A 15,234-nucleotide genomic window follows, 5' to 3' on the forward strand; every position below is an offset into this window, starting at 1 on the left:
CTCATACTTCTTCTTCCCTTCTTCTTTCCTTTCCCCAGCGACGCGTCTCCTTTCTCCTGTCTTCTCGACCTGAATAGCTCCACTGCTTTGCTACACCCACAATACCACAACGAAGTTTAACTGCCGAAATCTTACGCGACAAGCTACAAGATGCGCAGATTACTTGCACCCATCATCGTCTTTGTGGCATACGCCTTCGCGCGTGCTGTCCCCGACCCCAACGTATTCGATGCCGCTACCACCATTCCGCTTCACCAGGAGATCATCTTCAAGGCTTCCAATGGCTCTGACGTCGTCTTCAACATCGCCGCTGGCTTTAACATCGTCGATGATACCCGCAACCTCTCTTGGCCCACTACCAAGCGCATTAAGGTCGTCAAGGCTGGCGAGCATGTCGGGCTCTGCACCGTCCGCGCCAGCCAGAGAGACAGCGGCGTCGGCAGTCCCCGTCGTAACGACTGTCAAGCGCTCTTCGACTATGTAAACGAGAACCCCGCTCTCATTTACTTCGAGCATCGTGACTCTGATACCGATCGCTGGGCCGAGGTATTCTGGGTTGGTAGCTGTGGCTTCCGCACCCGCACTTACACCCGTGACGTCGTCTTGTCCACCGGAGACATCGCCAACTTCCTCAACCGATCTTTGAGCCGCCCTGCCTGGACTATCGGCGGCAAAATCTCAGCCGCCGGTGAGGCAGACTGTGTGGTTTGGAATGGACCTACAGGCAGCGCTCCAATTTTCTGGAGACTGCAGCCGCATGGCCTTCCGGTCCTTGCTCGCGCCAAGAACGAGATTCTCGACGGTCACTTCAATTCTGGCAACACAAGCGCCCAAACCATTGAGGTGCGCCAAGCCGAGCCAAAGAAGCCCCTCATTGTCGACTCCTTTGCCTTGATTCCCAGCAACACTTCTGCCTACGTCTTCAACGGCACCGTTCATGAGGCTCCAGACAGCGTCGAGTCCGCCAACTTCACCATCTCCAAGCGCTACGAGATGTATCTCGGTGGCAATCCCGAGGGCCCCTTCTGTACACCCATGTGGCTCTCCTCCGACTGGGATCAACCAAACACACCGCTCAAGTCCGACTGTCAGCAGCTGCTCAAGTTCTGCCAACAAAACACTGCCAAGGTCGTTTTTAAGGAACGCGACCTGAACTACTGGGCCAAGTTTGCTGCCCACGAATCCTGTGGTCTCAGCTTCATGACCACCAAGGAAAGGATTTGGATCACCAACCGCGACATGGCCGGCTTCCTCGAGAGGGCCATCAACTACGAGCCCTCCACTTACCAAGAGATTGGAGTTCGTGCTAAAATGGGCGTTCGGTGCGGTTTCGAGAACGAGAAGAAGTACGATGGCGAATTCAGACTCTTCTATCGCGACCCCAGTCTCCCTCAGGGTCAAATCGAGCAGCGCGACACGAACCTTTATGTTGGCGCCGTTGACGAGACCGAACGGCGCGACATCTCTCCCATGCCGTCAGATTTTGAGGCATTCTCTGAGGACGATTCTTCCGTGGACTGGATCGACTTTGTATTCACCGACCGCGATGGGAATAACGTCACTGCTCAGATCAACTCCAAAGCCCTGTCTGTATCTCCCGATGACAACAAGAAGATTGACGACAGACTAGAGAGATTTGAAACTCCGCTGGGCCCCTCCAAGCGATGCACCGGCAAGACCACCTACATGGGCGGCGCCAGACCCGACTCGGCCCTTGTTGAAGACTGCAAGAAGCTCCGCAACTTTATGTCCGTCCGTCGCTTCTACTTTCGATGGAGCCAGGAGTCTAACATGGGCCCTGGCCAACCTCTCGCTAAGGTCGGCACCTGCCACCTCGCGTGGGCCGCTGACGACGATGTTGTTGTTGGCAACATGGACATTGAAATCCTCATGACGAATGCCATCGACAAGCTCGACAACACCAAGGGCAGGATGCGTGGTTGGGGTCGTGAGTATTGCGACTTCGCTGATCAGTACGGTGTCAAGGAGATTACGAAGTGGCTCATCTTCCCTTAAGGATAAGTGATGACGGATTGATACAGGAATGAGACATCGGACGCTCTGTTTACTGGCTCCAGCCTCGGGCATATGGCAGGGAGCAGGTTGACAATCGGGACTCTATAGTTATACTTTTACGTGAAAGTGCTATAGATGGAATAGTATAACAGTGCACTGAGCGCCCTATCGCAAACGTTGTGTACGTCCGCTCTTAGTGGTGTTTGATGTAGTTCAATTGAACCAGCTTGACTCGTTCTTCCCCACGTGTCGCACCCACCGAATCCTACAGGATGATGGAACCCGCCCCCCAGTTGCATCACGCGGATATTGCCTACTCCCGCCATCTTCTAAATTATACCTCACCTCCATCGCTTCAGTCAAACCATGGGTACAGCAGCTGCAGGACTAATCGCAGCCCCAGTGGATGTTGTCTCAACGCCAATAGTATCCTGGTTAACAGTCCGTCGACTGTGGCTTTCCGCCAACTTTGCTGCAAATTTCGCTCATAGTCAGGTCGCCAAAGGCATCGGACAACAATGGTCCCTAACGTTCTACCCAACTGGGCCAGGCTGTAAGTCAATTCACCGCTTTTAGCATCTAAACAACTTAACACTCGTCGCTTCCACGATACTGACGGTTGACAGGACGCTAAATATCCTAACCGTCGCTTCTTACCTCCCCCAGTACCATCGCCTACGGGAACAGGGCCACTGCGACGGTCTTTCGCTATACTACCTTGTTTTCAATCTTATCAGCGCCACGGAACAGTTTGCCATCGGATTCTTTCTCAACGTAACCGACAATGGCTTCCCGCGCCCGGATGTCTTCGTCAACAACCCAGCCACACCGGGTGACTGGTTCAATTTCTGCCAGCTCGCGGTTGTCTGGCTTTGTTCCCTGTTTCTGTAAGTCGCACAAACGAAAACATTTTTGGTCCTCAGGATTTTGGACTTGTAGGCTGACGGGTGCGCTGGAAGATTCATCACCTCCCTCCGCCATGCTGCAACAAACAACCAGAGACAAGGCCATCGACTCGCTGTCTTGACCATTTACGTCGTTTTCCTACTCACGTCACTCATCCCCGTCGTGCTAGATGCTCTTCAACCTCCAATCCGCTCCGAGCCGCGACGCTGGGCCGAGGAGATTTTCATCCTCTTCCATTACCTCCTCATCCTCCCTACGACTACGATTGTCACCGTCGCCGCTGCTATTCCGCAAGCTCGTGAGATACGGTCTCGTTCAGACGCAGGCGCCCTAAGTCTCCCGGGACTCGCCGCACAAACCGTTGTCTTTGTCCTTGTTGCAATATCCTGGATGATACGCGTCAAGTATCCTCCGTACTTGCCGTCGTGGGTAGAGTGGTATCGGTTGATTGGTTGGCCGGTAGTGAACAACGCACTTTTCGCCTTGGTTCAGGGGGTCCTGCTGTTGGTCGCTCTACGTAGTGCGGAAGACGAGGGTTTCGACTTGGAGAGACAGGCTCTGCTCGGTGGCTCAAATGTTGCGTTCATCTCGCAAGGCGTCGGAGAACACCAGAACGTGACGTTGATAAGTGACTGTGCGATGCAGAGTCGTTACAATTTGCGGCAAGACCTTCCGGCAACACTCCCTCGTTCATCGAGTTCCTGAATCGCCCGGTTCACACATGGAGTTGCAGCTGATTAGGCAAGCAACTTTCGTTTCTCAAGGCTGGCTCGAAAGTGTCTGGAAGACCTTGGCATCCAAACGCGGGGATGTCTTGTCTGCAGGCTAGCCGAGCTGACTGGTTTGTCTCTAACCCCTCAATTGCATTCCCCTCCCAACTGTCTTGGCCAAAAGTCACCTTCCTGATGCAGTTGTTCTTGGCACGTCGGTTACCATGCGAATTGACGGCGAGCTGATAGACGTCGGCGTTGGATATTTTCTCTATTGCATGATATCATGTTTCTTTCGAAAGCTTCGGTTCCCGTCTAGGGATCCTGCTGATGCTGCTCACACGCTCTCGCCTGACGGCCAAGCCCTTTTACTGCTACTGATGCCAGTCAGTAGAAGATTACGAAGCGAGCGGTAGGAGAGCCGAGTGAAGACGATGGCTAAGGGCAAGCTGATATGGAAAAGACGTGAGACACCCAGCCCAGATTTTACTTCTTAGCCCTGAAGCCAAGATCAAGACCGCTTGGCCAATCATGACCGCGGGAAGCTCGAAGCAATTAGCCAATGGCAAACGTCGGCTCTGTGCCTTGCAGACCATGATAGAAGACCCTGTGGACAACCTTTTTTGCTATCTTCTTCCTTGTCAACGCAACTACGAGGCCAGCATCGGTTTTCCGGGCTCACCGCCCGGGTACGAAAGCCTGCAAGTTCTCAAATCTTTGCAGCTTCCCATTACAGTTCTCGGCGTACATGAAATCAAGTTGGGGCTTGCTTGGGGCCACAACCATCTCCACCCGGCGGCGGTGCGGCGTCATACCCTCTCAGTGTGTCACCGAACTTCGCTTGGAGCCGGGCCAGAATGTTCTGAGCGCCAGCGTCCACTAAGTCTCCTAAAATGGGCCACTGCCAGAGGGGTTGGTGATGCAACCCATGCAGGTTCCCGCTATCCTGGGAACTCTGACGAGTATAAAAGAAGCCATTTCTACGGAGAGTAGTGCGTGGTGAGCTGGAGACTGTAGCCGCAAGCCAGTTCGCCCTACAGTCGCCCTAAAGTCGGGTCAATTGCATATCAAACGCGGTCATCATGCGCTTCACTCCCCTCCTCGCGGCTCTCGCCGCGACTTCGGCCATCAGCTCCTCCGTTGAGCCCCGCGACCCTAGCAAGCTCTTCACCCTCGAGATTGCGCCTGGCGAGACCGTCATCGTCACGGAGGAGGAGAAGTGGGAGATGATGGACGTATGCTCTACCCGCTTTTCCAATCACCTTGATGAGCTGGCAGTACTAACGCTGACAGAAACGCGTTCACTTCTTCGACATCACGGAGTGGTCAGACGTCCCTACTGTCGCCTCTTCCGCCGACTTCAAGCTTCTCGCGGCGCTCCCCTTCCCGACGGAGATGAACCAGACGTGCCACGTAAACGCCCTGATCCCTAAGCTTAACAAGGACAACATGCGTACGCACCTCGAGCGCTTCTCTTCTTTCCACAACCGATACTACCTTTCCCGAACGGGCGTTGAGTCCGCAGAGTGGCTTTATGGGCAGATCAGTGCTGTTGTTGATGCCTCGGGCCACCCCACAGCCAACGTACGCTACGTTCGCCACGTCGCGTGGTCGCAGCCTAGTATCATTGTGACCATTCCTGGTCGGAACCAAAGAACTGTCGTGGTTGGTGCGCATCTCGACTCTGTGATTTCGGGCGACCGTGGCGCCGGTCGTGCGCCTGGTGCTGGTAAGTCGCTTTTCTTATGCTTATATCGGTTTGAGGACCACGACATATTAATGAAGACAACCAGACGACAACGGCTCCGGATCTGTCATGATTCTCGAGGTACTCCGCGTTTTCCTCTCCGACAAGCGCATTGCCTCGGGCGACCTCCTCAACACCGTCGAGTTCCACTGGTACGGCGCCGAGGAGGCTGGCCTGCTCGGCAGCCAGGACATTTTCACGCAGTACCGCACGCTGAACCGCCAGGTTGTTTCCATGCTGAACCAGGACATGGTTGGATACATCGGCCGCGACGGTGTCGAGCGCTTCGGCGTCGTCACGGACTGGACCGACTCCGACCAGGTCGCGTACATGAAGCGTGTCATTGATGCTGTAAGTGGACTTACCCTGATGGCATCTCGTGGTGGCTGTTGAGAGTCCTACGATATGCAAAGACTAATGCGGCCCGGGTGCAGTATACCGATATTCCTTACGAGGAGACTGTGTGCGGATATGCCTGCTCTGACCACGCCTCTGCGAACCGTAACGGCTTCCCTTCTTCCTTCATCTTTGAGACGCCGTTTGGAAACCACAACCCGTATATTCACACGCCCAACGATACCCTGGAGCACGTCTCGTTTGACCATGCCTTACAGCACGCCAAAATGACGACCGGCTACGTTTACGAGCTGGCTTACTGGCCATTTGCGTAATGTAATAGTTGTGGCTCTAGTCTCAAAGTTGCAAGACATCAGCTACCCAAAGCATAAGGACGTTTCATGGTCAGAAGACGTCATTTAACTATAACAATGATTGCTGTCTTAAATGTGTAAAGTTATGGGCTCAGTGACTGAACACAACGTGACTGTTCTTTTGCTCAACAACCGAGAGCTTCAGCCCCAGCACTTGCCGCTGACAATTATCCTTCCTCTCTTATTGACCGCATACGACCATCGCTTCAGCACTCAGCCATACAACCATAGCACTGTAACTCAATAACTTGCTTCACATACACGGTAGAACTAGCGATTATCTTGTTGGGGGAAAAGTACCATAGAATGCCTGAAGGCAACCGAGCAAACCTCGATGTCTCTGTGGGCAGTTTAGTTGTCATCATCAGTTCTTGGCGCCAATCTGGGCACCGCATGACCCTCCTGCTGATGTGACACACGGAAGAGGTTTAAAAGTCTCTTATGAGACAAGCTCAGCCGCATTCCATTTACAACCTTCGTTTCTGGAACCTACCACAGACTATCGCTGCGTGTCTCGTAAGAGTGATTTCTCAAGATAGCTTAGCGTCCCGTTAGTTGCAAGTCAGGTGATATTTCCATAGTTTCTCCGCTCCGAGACGTCGTCCTGGCCCAAGGTTCTATAGTCACAGCGCCGGTTGCGTCCTCATGTAGCCGCAATACCCCCTTTAGACGCATGCAGTATCCACCCTCTGTCCCTGGTGGGTTTCTCACATCACGCAATCTAACGCAACTGCACACCGCTTGCCCACTGCATCTATCACCACTATTTGCTCCCGCTCGGCGATTGACTATACTTCATGATGGATTGGCTATCCTGGCTCTTTGTAGCATTTGCTATTTTGATGATCGGTCGCGTAAGTAGCACCCGCCAGGCCATCAAGTCATCCGAACCGAGCCTAAGCGCCTCAGCTTAGTCCCTGATGCGACGTAGAACACAAGCTCCATCAGAGCTGGGGGTGCCGCCATATCGCCTGAGTGTTTGCTGACGATCCTGTCTCAAGACCTTCTTCGCAGACCGCTCGCCCATCCCCGAGACATCAGGCAAGGTGTACAAAGTTGCCAGCGCGGCCGAGCTAGATGCCCTCCTGGCCTCGACCACTGACGTGGTGGTCGACTTTTACGCAGACTGGTGTCCCCCTTGCCGGGCCATCGCGCCCATCTTCTCCGGTCTAGCAGACAAGCACGCCTCAGATGGTCGCCTGGCCTTTGCCAAGGTTAATGTCGATCATGTCGACGCGGTCGCCGGGCGGTACGGCGTGACTGCTATGCCGACCTTTGTCTTCTTCCACAACGGCAAGCCTCAAGGCGTCAAGGTCGAAGGCGTCACGCCCAAGCAGTCTGTCGTCCTTACTAGCGAAGGGCTGGTGGACCGGGTGAGGGGCGCAGACAGGGTGACTCTGCAGGCTGTTGTTCAGGTCTTGGCCGGCGAAGCAAGAAAAGACGCGAAGCAGTGATGAACTGCACATGTTCAGGAAGACGGATCGGTCCTCATTACAGTTGGGTTCAGTATGCATAAACCACGCGCTTACGTACACGGCGCCTCGAGGCTTCTGATTGTTCTCCAGACGTAGTGTAAATAGTAGCGAGGAGGTGCAAGGTGTGCATAAAACAGCCGATGGCAGGTGGAACGCCTGGCTAACTCAGCCGCTCGAAAGCACGAAATACCAGGCTTCAAAAGCATCGAATGCAACGTGGCAGAGTCTATGATTGAAGGCGATATATCCGTGAATCCTTACCCCTGACAATTGGCCATCTAGATCGACCTCTGCGTTTAGTACTGTGACATGTATAACAAATAAAACTAATCACGTCCGCATATGGCAGCACTTGTATCTGCCTTTCAGGCAGGAAAGGGTGCCAATCGTAGTTCATTTGTTTTCTAGCTCCTATAGAACAAGGGGAATTCCGTGCCTTCGCGGCCTTTTGTGGCGCAGCAAGGGGTGAGATGCTCGTGTAATCGGAATAAGCTATCAAGACTTGAACTCTTTCTTTTTAGCAACTGTTATTGGCCTTTTAATTCATTTCGTCACTGTTTGGCTCTCTATTCAATACAGGTTTACATGTTGCCTCAGAACTCTATCTACTTTGGGCAGCCGATTCCCCAGCCGGTGGTGGTAGAGCAGCAGTCAGCATCCTGTGATGACCGTCAGTTGATCGTACAAAGTACCTAAGGAGAAAATACTCGGGCTTACACAGGTTTCAGAAATTGGCTTGCCATTGAGCATGACGTTCTCGCAAAAGCTGGGACTCTGCTCGGAGCAATATTGAGCGCTCGTTCCACGAGGTGTGCCGCCGCGATTCTGGTTGGTGCAAGCCTTCTGGCCCTTGCCCCAGCAGCAATTGTCGAGGACACTGTCGCCGCTGAACCATCCATAGATACGACACTGCAAGGTTCAGTGATTTCCCAAGCAGATGAATTGGCGGAGCTCAGCTTACAGAAGCGGCAAGAGTGCCAGTGGTATAGACAAGGCCGAGAAAGGCGATCTTAGTGAAAAGCATGATGATTGATTTGAAGTTGAAACTGGTGGAAATAAGGAATGTCCGGGGAAAAAGAAAGAGACTTGAGAGCTGGATTAGTGATAAGCTGGTGATGAATGAATGAATGTGGTGACCAGAGTTGTAGCAGATGGTGGGGTTTTCTCATTGTCTTTATACAGAAACTCAACAATCACAACGAACTTGTCGCACTTTTCCGCGTAGTCTCCGTATCCTAATTAATGTCATATTCATCCCCAAAAAGACTCGGCAATTTCAAGAGAATCTCCCGGCGTACTCGAAGAAGAACCATCACTAATCAAAATCAACCTTTCTGAGAGCACCAAGAAACTCAATGGCGCAAGGATACTAAGGTGAACATCTTCTCCCCACGAAGACCATTGAGATAGATACAGTGGGGCTAAGCTGTGCCCAAAGTTTGGCAAAGATTTACAGTAACCGGACAGTTTTGTGTCACAGATAAGGGGCAGAAGTTTAATTGAAACTTTATCGAGTCATAGAGATTGATCCGGTTGCCAACTTTGCCAGTCCTGGGATGCTCGACAGACCGAAGAAAGTCAACTTCGCATCGACCACTCATTGTATTAGAATAATGAGCAGAAGAGACGAACTGATCCACAGAGGAGAGTTTGTCTAAAGTTTGGGCGGAGCTGAATGTTGCCGGTTTTACAGATCTAATCGAAAACCTCCCGAGCCATCAGGAATAGAGTTGTCAGCACGGCCAATCTCAAATATATTCGGCTTGGCATCGCTGCGTACACGCGTAAACGCAGCGCCAGACGCGGGACCACGCTTTTCTTTTCTCATGATCAGGATACTCAACGTGGTTGAGATTGATTGACCCGGCAGTGCGGACTTATAGGCTGAAACAAAGACTTTATTTTACATCTACATCTACCTAGTACCGCTTGGGCTTTCGGACAACGGGACTGCTCTCGAATGAATCAGACACACCAAACTTTGGTATAAGTCTAATTACTGACCGGTTTCTAGTTAGTTAGCAGTCAACCCTCGTCTGCCATTCTGCCCTAGCTGCAATGTCAAAAGCTTTTGGCGCGGTTGATAGCCAATCTATCAGGCTTTCAGTACAGCATGAGATGATATAGCGGACCTCATTTTGATATTGTAGGGTATAGGAAGCTTCTGGAAACCCATTGAACAATTGCATTATTGTCAATGAGTTTTCTACAATTAGAAAAGCCAGCAAATTAAAGGCCCTCGGACCAATTCATAATCGGAGCCGTCAGGCTGCTTTTGTGTTCAAAATCGCATATAAACATGCCTAGCCCGCCTTCAAATGCGCTATCTAAGTGTCATTACCTCAACATTATAACCTAAGCCTGGAATATCACGCTCAAAATCAGTCTTTACTCTGAAATTATTTCCAAGTTTTAAGTCTATCATTCAAAATGCAACTCTCCCAACTTTTCTTGGCTAGCCTCGCCACTACGTTCTCCTCTGTCTTCGCCGCTCATGTAAGTCATTAAGGGTTTAATGTAAATGCCCCTCTTTCTTACAAAGAACAGTGTGTGATAGAAGGCGCTTATCGCACCGACTGCTGCTGGGGCGGCAGTGATGGATATCGATCTTGCATGAGACAAGTAGGGAATCGATATTTCTGCGAGGCAGATACCGATAACTACTGCACCAACGTCAAAGGACCCAGTGGGGCTATGATGTCTGAGACTTGCGTAAGTTAATTGCTGAAGGGGAAGAAGATGTAAGCTCTGCTAAACATATGTATAGGACGCGGACTGCTGCAACACGCTCAATGGCTGGGGAACGGGATGCCCCAAATAGAGAGTTATCAACGTAGAAAGGTCTCTAGCGATTAAATTCATTCATTTATTAGATGATGACATTCTTCAACCTTCAGGAAATCACATGATGGTTGAATTCCTGATGGATTGTCAAATTCCCAAATGAAGGGTGACGACCGTTCAAATGAGTATACTTCGCGTACGCTAGAACATGACAGTCCAAAATCAAACCATATTCAATCATTGACACACTCCTGAACAATATTATAATGAATGGTGGCTCGTGGTAGGCAAGAGATCTGCTCATGTGTGGTCCAGCTTCTTATTCAAGTCCATGCCAATGACTTGGTGTCTTGCTGGACATTGCAATGTCTTCCACCAGGTGCGTCACTAGGAGATGAACGAAGAAAGCCATAATCATCACCTGTCACCTCAATTTGCACACTTTTGAGAGATTGACCTAAAGCTTGGATCGGCATTGTGGGACACTGGCTTAGGTTTGACAAGGGTCAAATGTAAATCTACTCCGAAGTAAGAGGAAACCTTTCCGAATGACAAAAGAGCATGGTTAATTCAAGATTTGTAATTAGTTATCAGTGATCGAAGGATATCAACCCGGCTTCATTCTATAAAGTATACATGCACTATCTACTAGTAACTCATGAATGGCGGAAAGACTTCCTGAACTTGCAAAGCTTAATGAGAAGATAAACTTTCCAAAGATGCCAAGGGCATCTTAACCGGTTCCTGTGGAGAGTCCGCAGAGAGTCAAAAATGTAATACTGTAAGGCATTGACTCGGAATAAATCTCAGACATAATCTGCGTGTCACAACGGAGAACGTTTCCCTCTCTCATGAGGCTTGATTTCCAATTATTGTAACTGTCGGGCTTGAAAACGATGTCTAGGAATCCATGGGATGTTGCCATGCATACTAAGTCTGCGTGTCGTCCTTCATAAAGCTTAACTAGAAGCCACGTAAATATCGACCATTACTAGCTGCCTCGATCGAGACATGGTCCGTGGTTACATATATGTGAATCATCCGGTGAGAGCGACCCAATTCCGTAAAATTTCCGACCCTAGCCAAGACTCGAGTCATGATCGCTAATTATGGGTCGTGCGGTGCGGAGGGTGGGCTCAGGACATGTTATGGATTCAACAGCCATGGTCTGCAAAAGGTCCCCGAAAGGAGTGATATAAGATGTCCAAGAAATCCAGTCTATATGGATTCTTACCTAGCCCACCAGCTTCCATCCAAAGATACAACAAGTCCTTTCAACACACTCACTATTTGGCTCTTTTCTCTTATTATTAACCGCCACTGTCTTTCTCTCACTGATATATTCACTTCATCAACCACAATGCAGTTACCATATACTATTGCTGCTATCGTCTCAATTATTGCAGCGCCAGTTGCTCTCGCCTCCGAGGTACGTGCCTATCGATTACCACGTTATCTTTCATAGAAAAGCCTAATACTCCATAGTGTAAGATTGGGTATAATACACCAACCACCGACTGCTGCTGGGGCAGGGGCCAAAAGTCTTGCATGAACCAGAACCATGACTCTGGGTGGTGTGCTAGCAATTCTGCCAACTTCTGTTACAATGTCATGAGGCAGGGAACGAACATCCCAGTTTCAGACACATGTGTAAGTAGATGCTTTTGGTTACCGTAATTCGTCACTTGCTTACTTGCCTTAGGATGCCGACTGCTGCAGCACAGTTACTGGATGGGGCATTGGTTGCCCTAAGTAAACTATTTTAGTCATTATCTCCTTGGAAAAGATGGTGTCACAGCTTTGACTATTTAATGCTGACCCTATCATGTCTCAACTTCCGAAGAGCTTGGTGGTCGCCTGTTCTGGGCGGTGTTATATCGTTGATCAAGAATATGTGGGGGAGTGAGTCAACTACACTACAAAACTACAATAGAAAGTTCATCTTAGCTTCCGTAAGTATTGTATGAGGTATTTTGTGTTGACTTTACGATCGACCTCTGGAAAGTCTTTTGTATGCGGTTGGCGCGTTATTATGTCAACCCCTTGGCACAGAATCTATATGTATCATTACCTTACCGATTGACCGCAATTTTTATCAAGTCTGATGTAACTCTGGATGAAAACCTTCGAGGTCTCATCGATGGTGCAGCTAGGTTACCCATGGCGGCATGCCAATCTGATCGTCGGTGGCCTTTGCGCTGCCACTTTTCCGTCTGGAATACGAATCTTGCATTTTCGTCCCTTGACGTAGGGCCTGTTGCTGGGACCTTCGCATCGATCGTAGACCACTCAGCATCGAGCTTTGCGGCTTGCAACCATGTGTGCAATGCGTACTCTGTACACCACTTTTGCGTTTACCCCGCATCGCCAAACCAAGATGTACGTGGTCATTAACAAGGGTCAGATTTGGTCAGGGGTCCTTTGGCGGCTGCTCCCGGGTGGCGTTCGGCCCCAGGATCACAAGGTCTCTTGAGAGTAATTAACCAGGAAGACAAAGCCATTGTCATTACCCAAGAAACGAGCTAGAGGCTACAATAAACTGGTAGTATTTTGCATCGTATGTGCAAAGACTCAAGGGTCGGCATCGAATATCTCAATATAGAGCCATCGTCCAATTGATTCTGACCGGAGTCAGTCAGCGAATAAGCAATACTAACCTTGAGACGCGAATCTGCCGAGTTCGATGATATTTACATTCGGGTAAAGCCACGGAAAGGTATGATTCACCCCAATCACTACGCGCCTCTTCTGAGCACGCAAGAAATCTGCCGGGAGCGGGGCGCTGATGTTTTCTAGGCCAACAATGTGTTTCCACGTACGTGTCTGGCTAAACTGGGAGATTGGGAGTTGAGAGGGGAGGTTCTCTTTCGATTGGATGCCGCAGTTTCTTCTCTTGGAAGTGATAAGATGGCCAAGAAGTGGTGCAATCCGACGTCCTGCATGAAACGGACCGTGTGTGATTGAGTGGTGCAAGACACCCGGGGCAATTACCATCACGAACCAGACCCAAGCAAGCTAGAGCGAATATCCACTTTTGATACGGAAAGTCATCGAGCTGTGAAGCAAAACAATAATAAATAGTTTGTTTGGCGCAGTATGCATGTGATATGAGTGATTGTGCCGATTGGCCCGAGACCCCGCATCTTTGCATGAAACCTTGCGTCTCACTCCCTGGGGCAATGTTAATATCAAGAATCTGGAAGGAGGATAAGGAATCAGAGTGCGGGCGGCCAAGTTGGTGTCGCTTCTGACAGTGAGGGGCAATGTTGTCGGCGAACTATGCAGCTTCTCTTACTTGTATAAATAGGAGGGGTAAATAGCCCAAGGATTGTCAGGAAAGAGAAGTTATTTGGATTCAACCTTATGCAACTCCTTGTACTCCATTGATCTTTTAATACAACGCAATTTTTCGACTACCAATCAATATCCCCTTGCGCAACACAAACATAATGGGCATCTCCACCGAAGTCCCGCAAACCGTCGAGTGGGCGGGGAAGAGGGTCCCAATCTACCCCATGGAGACTGTTGACTTTGGACGAGTTCTGTCTCAGGAGCCAGCTGAGCTTGAGATTCTGCTTCGTTGCTGTCAAGAGCAGGGCTTTTTCTACCTGGACTTGAATGGACTAGATGGCAGCAGGTTCCTAGATGACCAGCAAAAGACTCTCGATCTCATGCACCGTTACTTTGAGTCCCCAATCGAGGCTAAGAACGAGCTTGGTCTCATTACCGCCCATCTCGGGTAAGTTACAGAACCGGTATCATATCAATGTCAAAAAGTACTGATGGTGACTGTTCAGATACGAGCCTGTTGGCTCACGTACGGGCGGTCTCCCTAACACCAGAGATGGTTACGAGATGTTCAAGGTCAGATACTCCTGGAGCACATAAGGCATATACATTGATTGAAACTGACACCGCTACAAACTAAGGTCTCTCGTGACGAGATCCAAAGAAAGGATCCCAAGTTCCCCAAGATTCTCCAGAACGATGCTGATAAAGCGATTTTGAAGAATGCCATTTCCGGCTCTAACATCGTCACGAAGGCCGTCCTCTCCGGTCTGTCCTCTGCCATGGGCCTTGTCGGCGCCGCTCGCTATGAGAACGCCCACCGCAACGACCGCCCTTCGACCTCCACACTGGCCATGATGCACTACGTCCCTGCGGACCCTGTCAAAGACAAGGAGATCGGCCACCAAAAGCATACCGACATCAGTTCCCTTACCCTTCTCTTCGCCGAGGAGTGGGGACTTCAGATCCGTCCTCCTGGAACCAAGGAGTTCGGCTTCGTCGCTCCCAAGAAGGGTTGTGCTATCATCAACGTTGGCGACTCGCTGCGTTTTGCCAGCGGTCACACCATGATGTCGTGCATCCACCGCGTCGTCCCGTTCAATCCCGAGGAGCACCGCTACTCCATCGCCTACTTCTTGCGCGCAGAGAATGAGACAATGTTCACCGACAGCGAGGGCAGATACGTCACTGCTGGCCAGTGGCATGATGAGAAGTTCTTCCTTTTCAAAGCCACCCCTGACATTCAGGCTTTGGCACCTCCTTCCATGCTGTACGGCGGTATGACTGCGGACGAGGAGTGGACTCCCTACACCCAGCCTGTTGCTAAGGCGCATGAATCTGAAGTACCTGTCGAGGGGCCGAAGCAGACGCCCGTTGTGAAGGAAACTTTGGTTGAGGCCCACTAAGCGGTAACCCTTGGATAAACGGGTACTAGTCATTGCAAACCTCATTGTAAACATTTGCATTGACATAGTCAGAGATTTGACGACTGTTGTCTTTGATATAAAGCATCTTCTATGAAATGAGAAACCAAAGATGTCAATCACAATGAGAAGTACTACGTTCTTGTCGGCCTGGTTCCTCGCTATCTGACACTA

At 50.4% G+C, this 15,234-nt stretch overlaps 6 protein-coding genes across 6 annotated transcripts; 5 read left to right on the forward strand and 1 right to left on the reverse strand.

Moving 5' to 3' along the window:
• Positions 1 to 150: 150 nt before the first annotated feature.
• ColSpa_12635 (uncharacterized protein) lies at positions 151 to 2,016 on the forward strand (the record flags this gene model as incomplete). The annotated part of the gene is made up of 1 exon (XM_049278847.1): positions 151 to 2,016. The coding sequence occupies one exon, from the start codon at positions 151 to 153 to the stop codon at positions 2,014 to 2,016; it is 1,866 nt and encodes a 621-aa protein (XP_049134804.1).
• Positions 2,017 to 2,534: 518 nt separating this feature from the next.
• ColSpa_12636 (uncharacterized protein) lies at positions 2,535 to 3,043 on the forward strand (the record flags this gene model as incomplete). Its single annotated transcript, XM_049278848.1, has 3 exons — positions 2,535 to 2,569; positions 2,643 to 2,903; positions 2,956 to 3,043. 3 exons carry the CDS (start codon positions 2,535 to 2,537, stop codon positions 3,041 to 3,043), a joined length of 384 nt encoding a protein of 127 aa, XP_049134805.1.
• A 1,671-nt stretch (positions 3,044 to 4,714) lies between these two features.
• On the forward strand, positions 4,715 to 6,050 carry ColSpa_12637 (leucine aminopeptidase 1; the record flags this gene model as incomplete). The annotated part of the gene is made up of 4 exons (XM_049278849.1): positions 4,715 to 4,867; positions 4,926 to 5,361; positions 5,426 to 5,730; positions 5,814 to 6,050. The coding sequence occupies 4 exons, from the start codon at positions 4,715 to 4,717 to the stop codon at positions 6,048 to 6,050; spliced, it is 1,131 nt and encodes a 376-aa protein (XP_049134806.1).
• An 839-nt stretch (positions 6,051 to 6,889) lies between these two features.
• ColSpa_12638 (thioredoxin-like protein 1) lies at positions 6,890 to 7,543 on the forward strand (the record flags this gene model as incomplete). Its single annotated transcript, XM_049278850.1, has 2 exons — positions 6,890 to 6,943; positions 7,091 to 7,543. The coding sequence occupies 2 exons, from the start codon at positions 6,890 to 6,892 to the stop codon at positions 7,541 to 7,543; spliced, it is 507 nt and encodes a 168-aa protein (XP_049134807.1).
• A 626-nt stretch (positions 7,544 to 8,169) lies between these two features.
• On the reverse strand, positions 8,170 to 8,588 carry ColSpa_12639 (uncharacterized protein; the record flags this gene model as incomplete). Its single annotated transcript, XM_049278851.1, has 3 exons — positions 8,170 to 8,223; positions 8,282 to 8,473; positions 8,526 to 8,588. 3 exons carry the CDS (start codon positions 8,586 to 8,588, stop codon positions 8,170 to 8,172), a joined length of 309 nt encoding a protein of 102 aa, XP_049134808.1.
• A 5,209-nt stretch (positions 8,589 to 13,797) lies between these two features.
• On the forward strand, positions 13,798 to 15,042 carry ColSpa_12640 (oxidoreductase vrtI; the record flags this gene model as incomplete). The annotated part of the gene is made up of 3 exons (XM_049278852.1): positions 13,798 to 14,087; positions 14,146 to 14,212; positions 14,278 to 15,042. The coding sequence occupies 3 exons, from the start codon at positions 13,798 to 13,800 to the stop codon at positions 15,040 to 15,042; spliced, it is 1,122 nt and encodes a 373-aa protein (XP_049134809.1).
• Positions 15,043 to 15,234: the final 192 nt, after the last annotated feature.

Source organism: Colletotrichum spaethianum (assembly GCF_022836535.1).
Source record: "Colletotrichum spaethianum MAFF 239500 DNA, contig68, whole genome shotgun sequence".
NCBI classification, from domain to species: Eukaryota; Fungi; Ascomycota; class Sordariomycetes; order Glomerellales; family Glomerellaceae; genus Colletotrichum; species Colletotrichum spaethianum.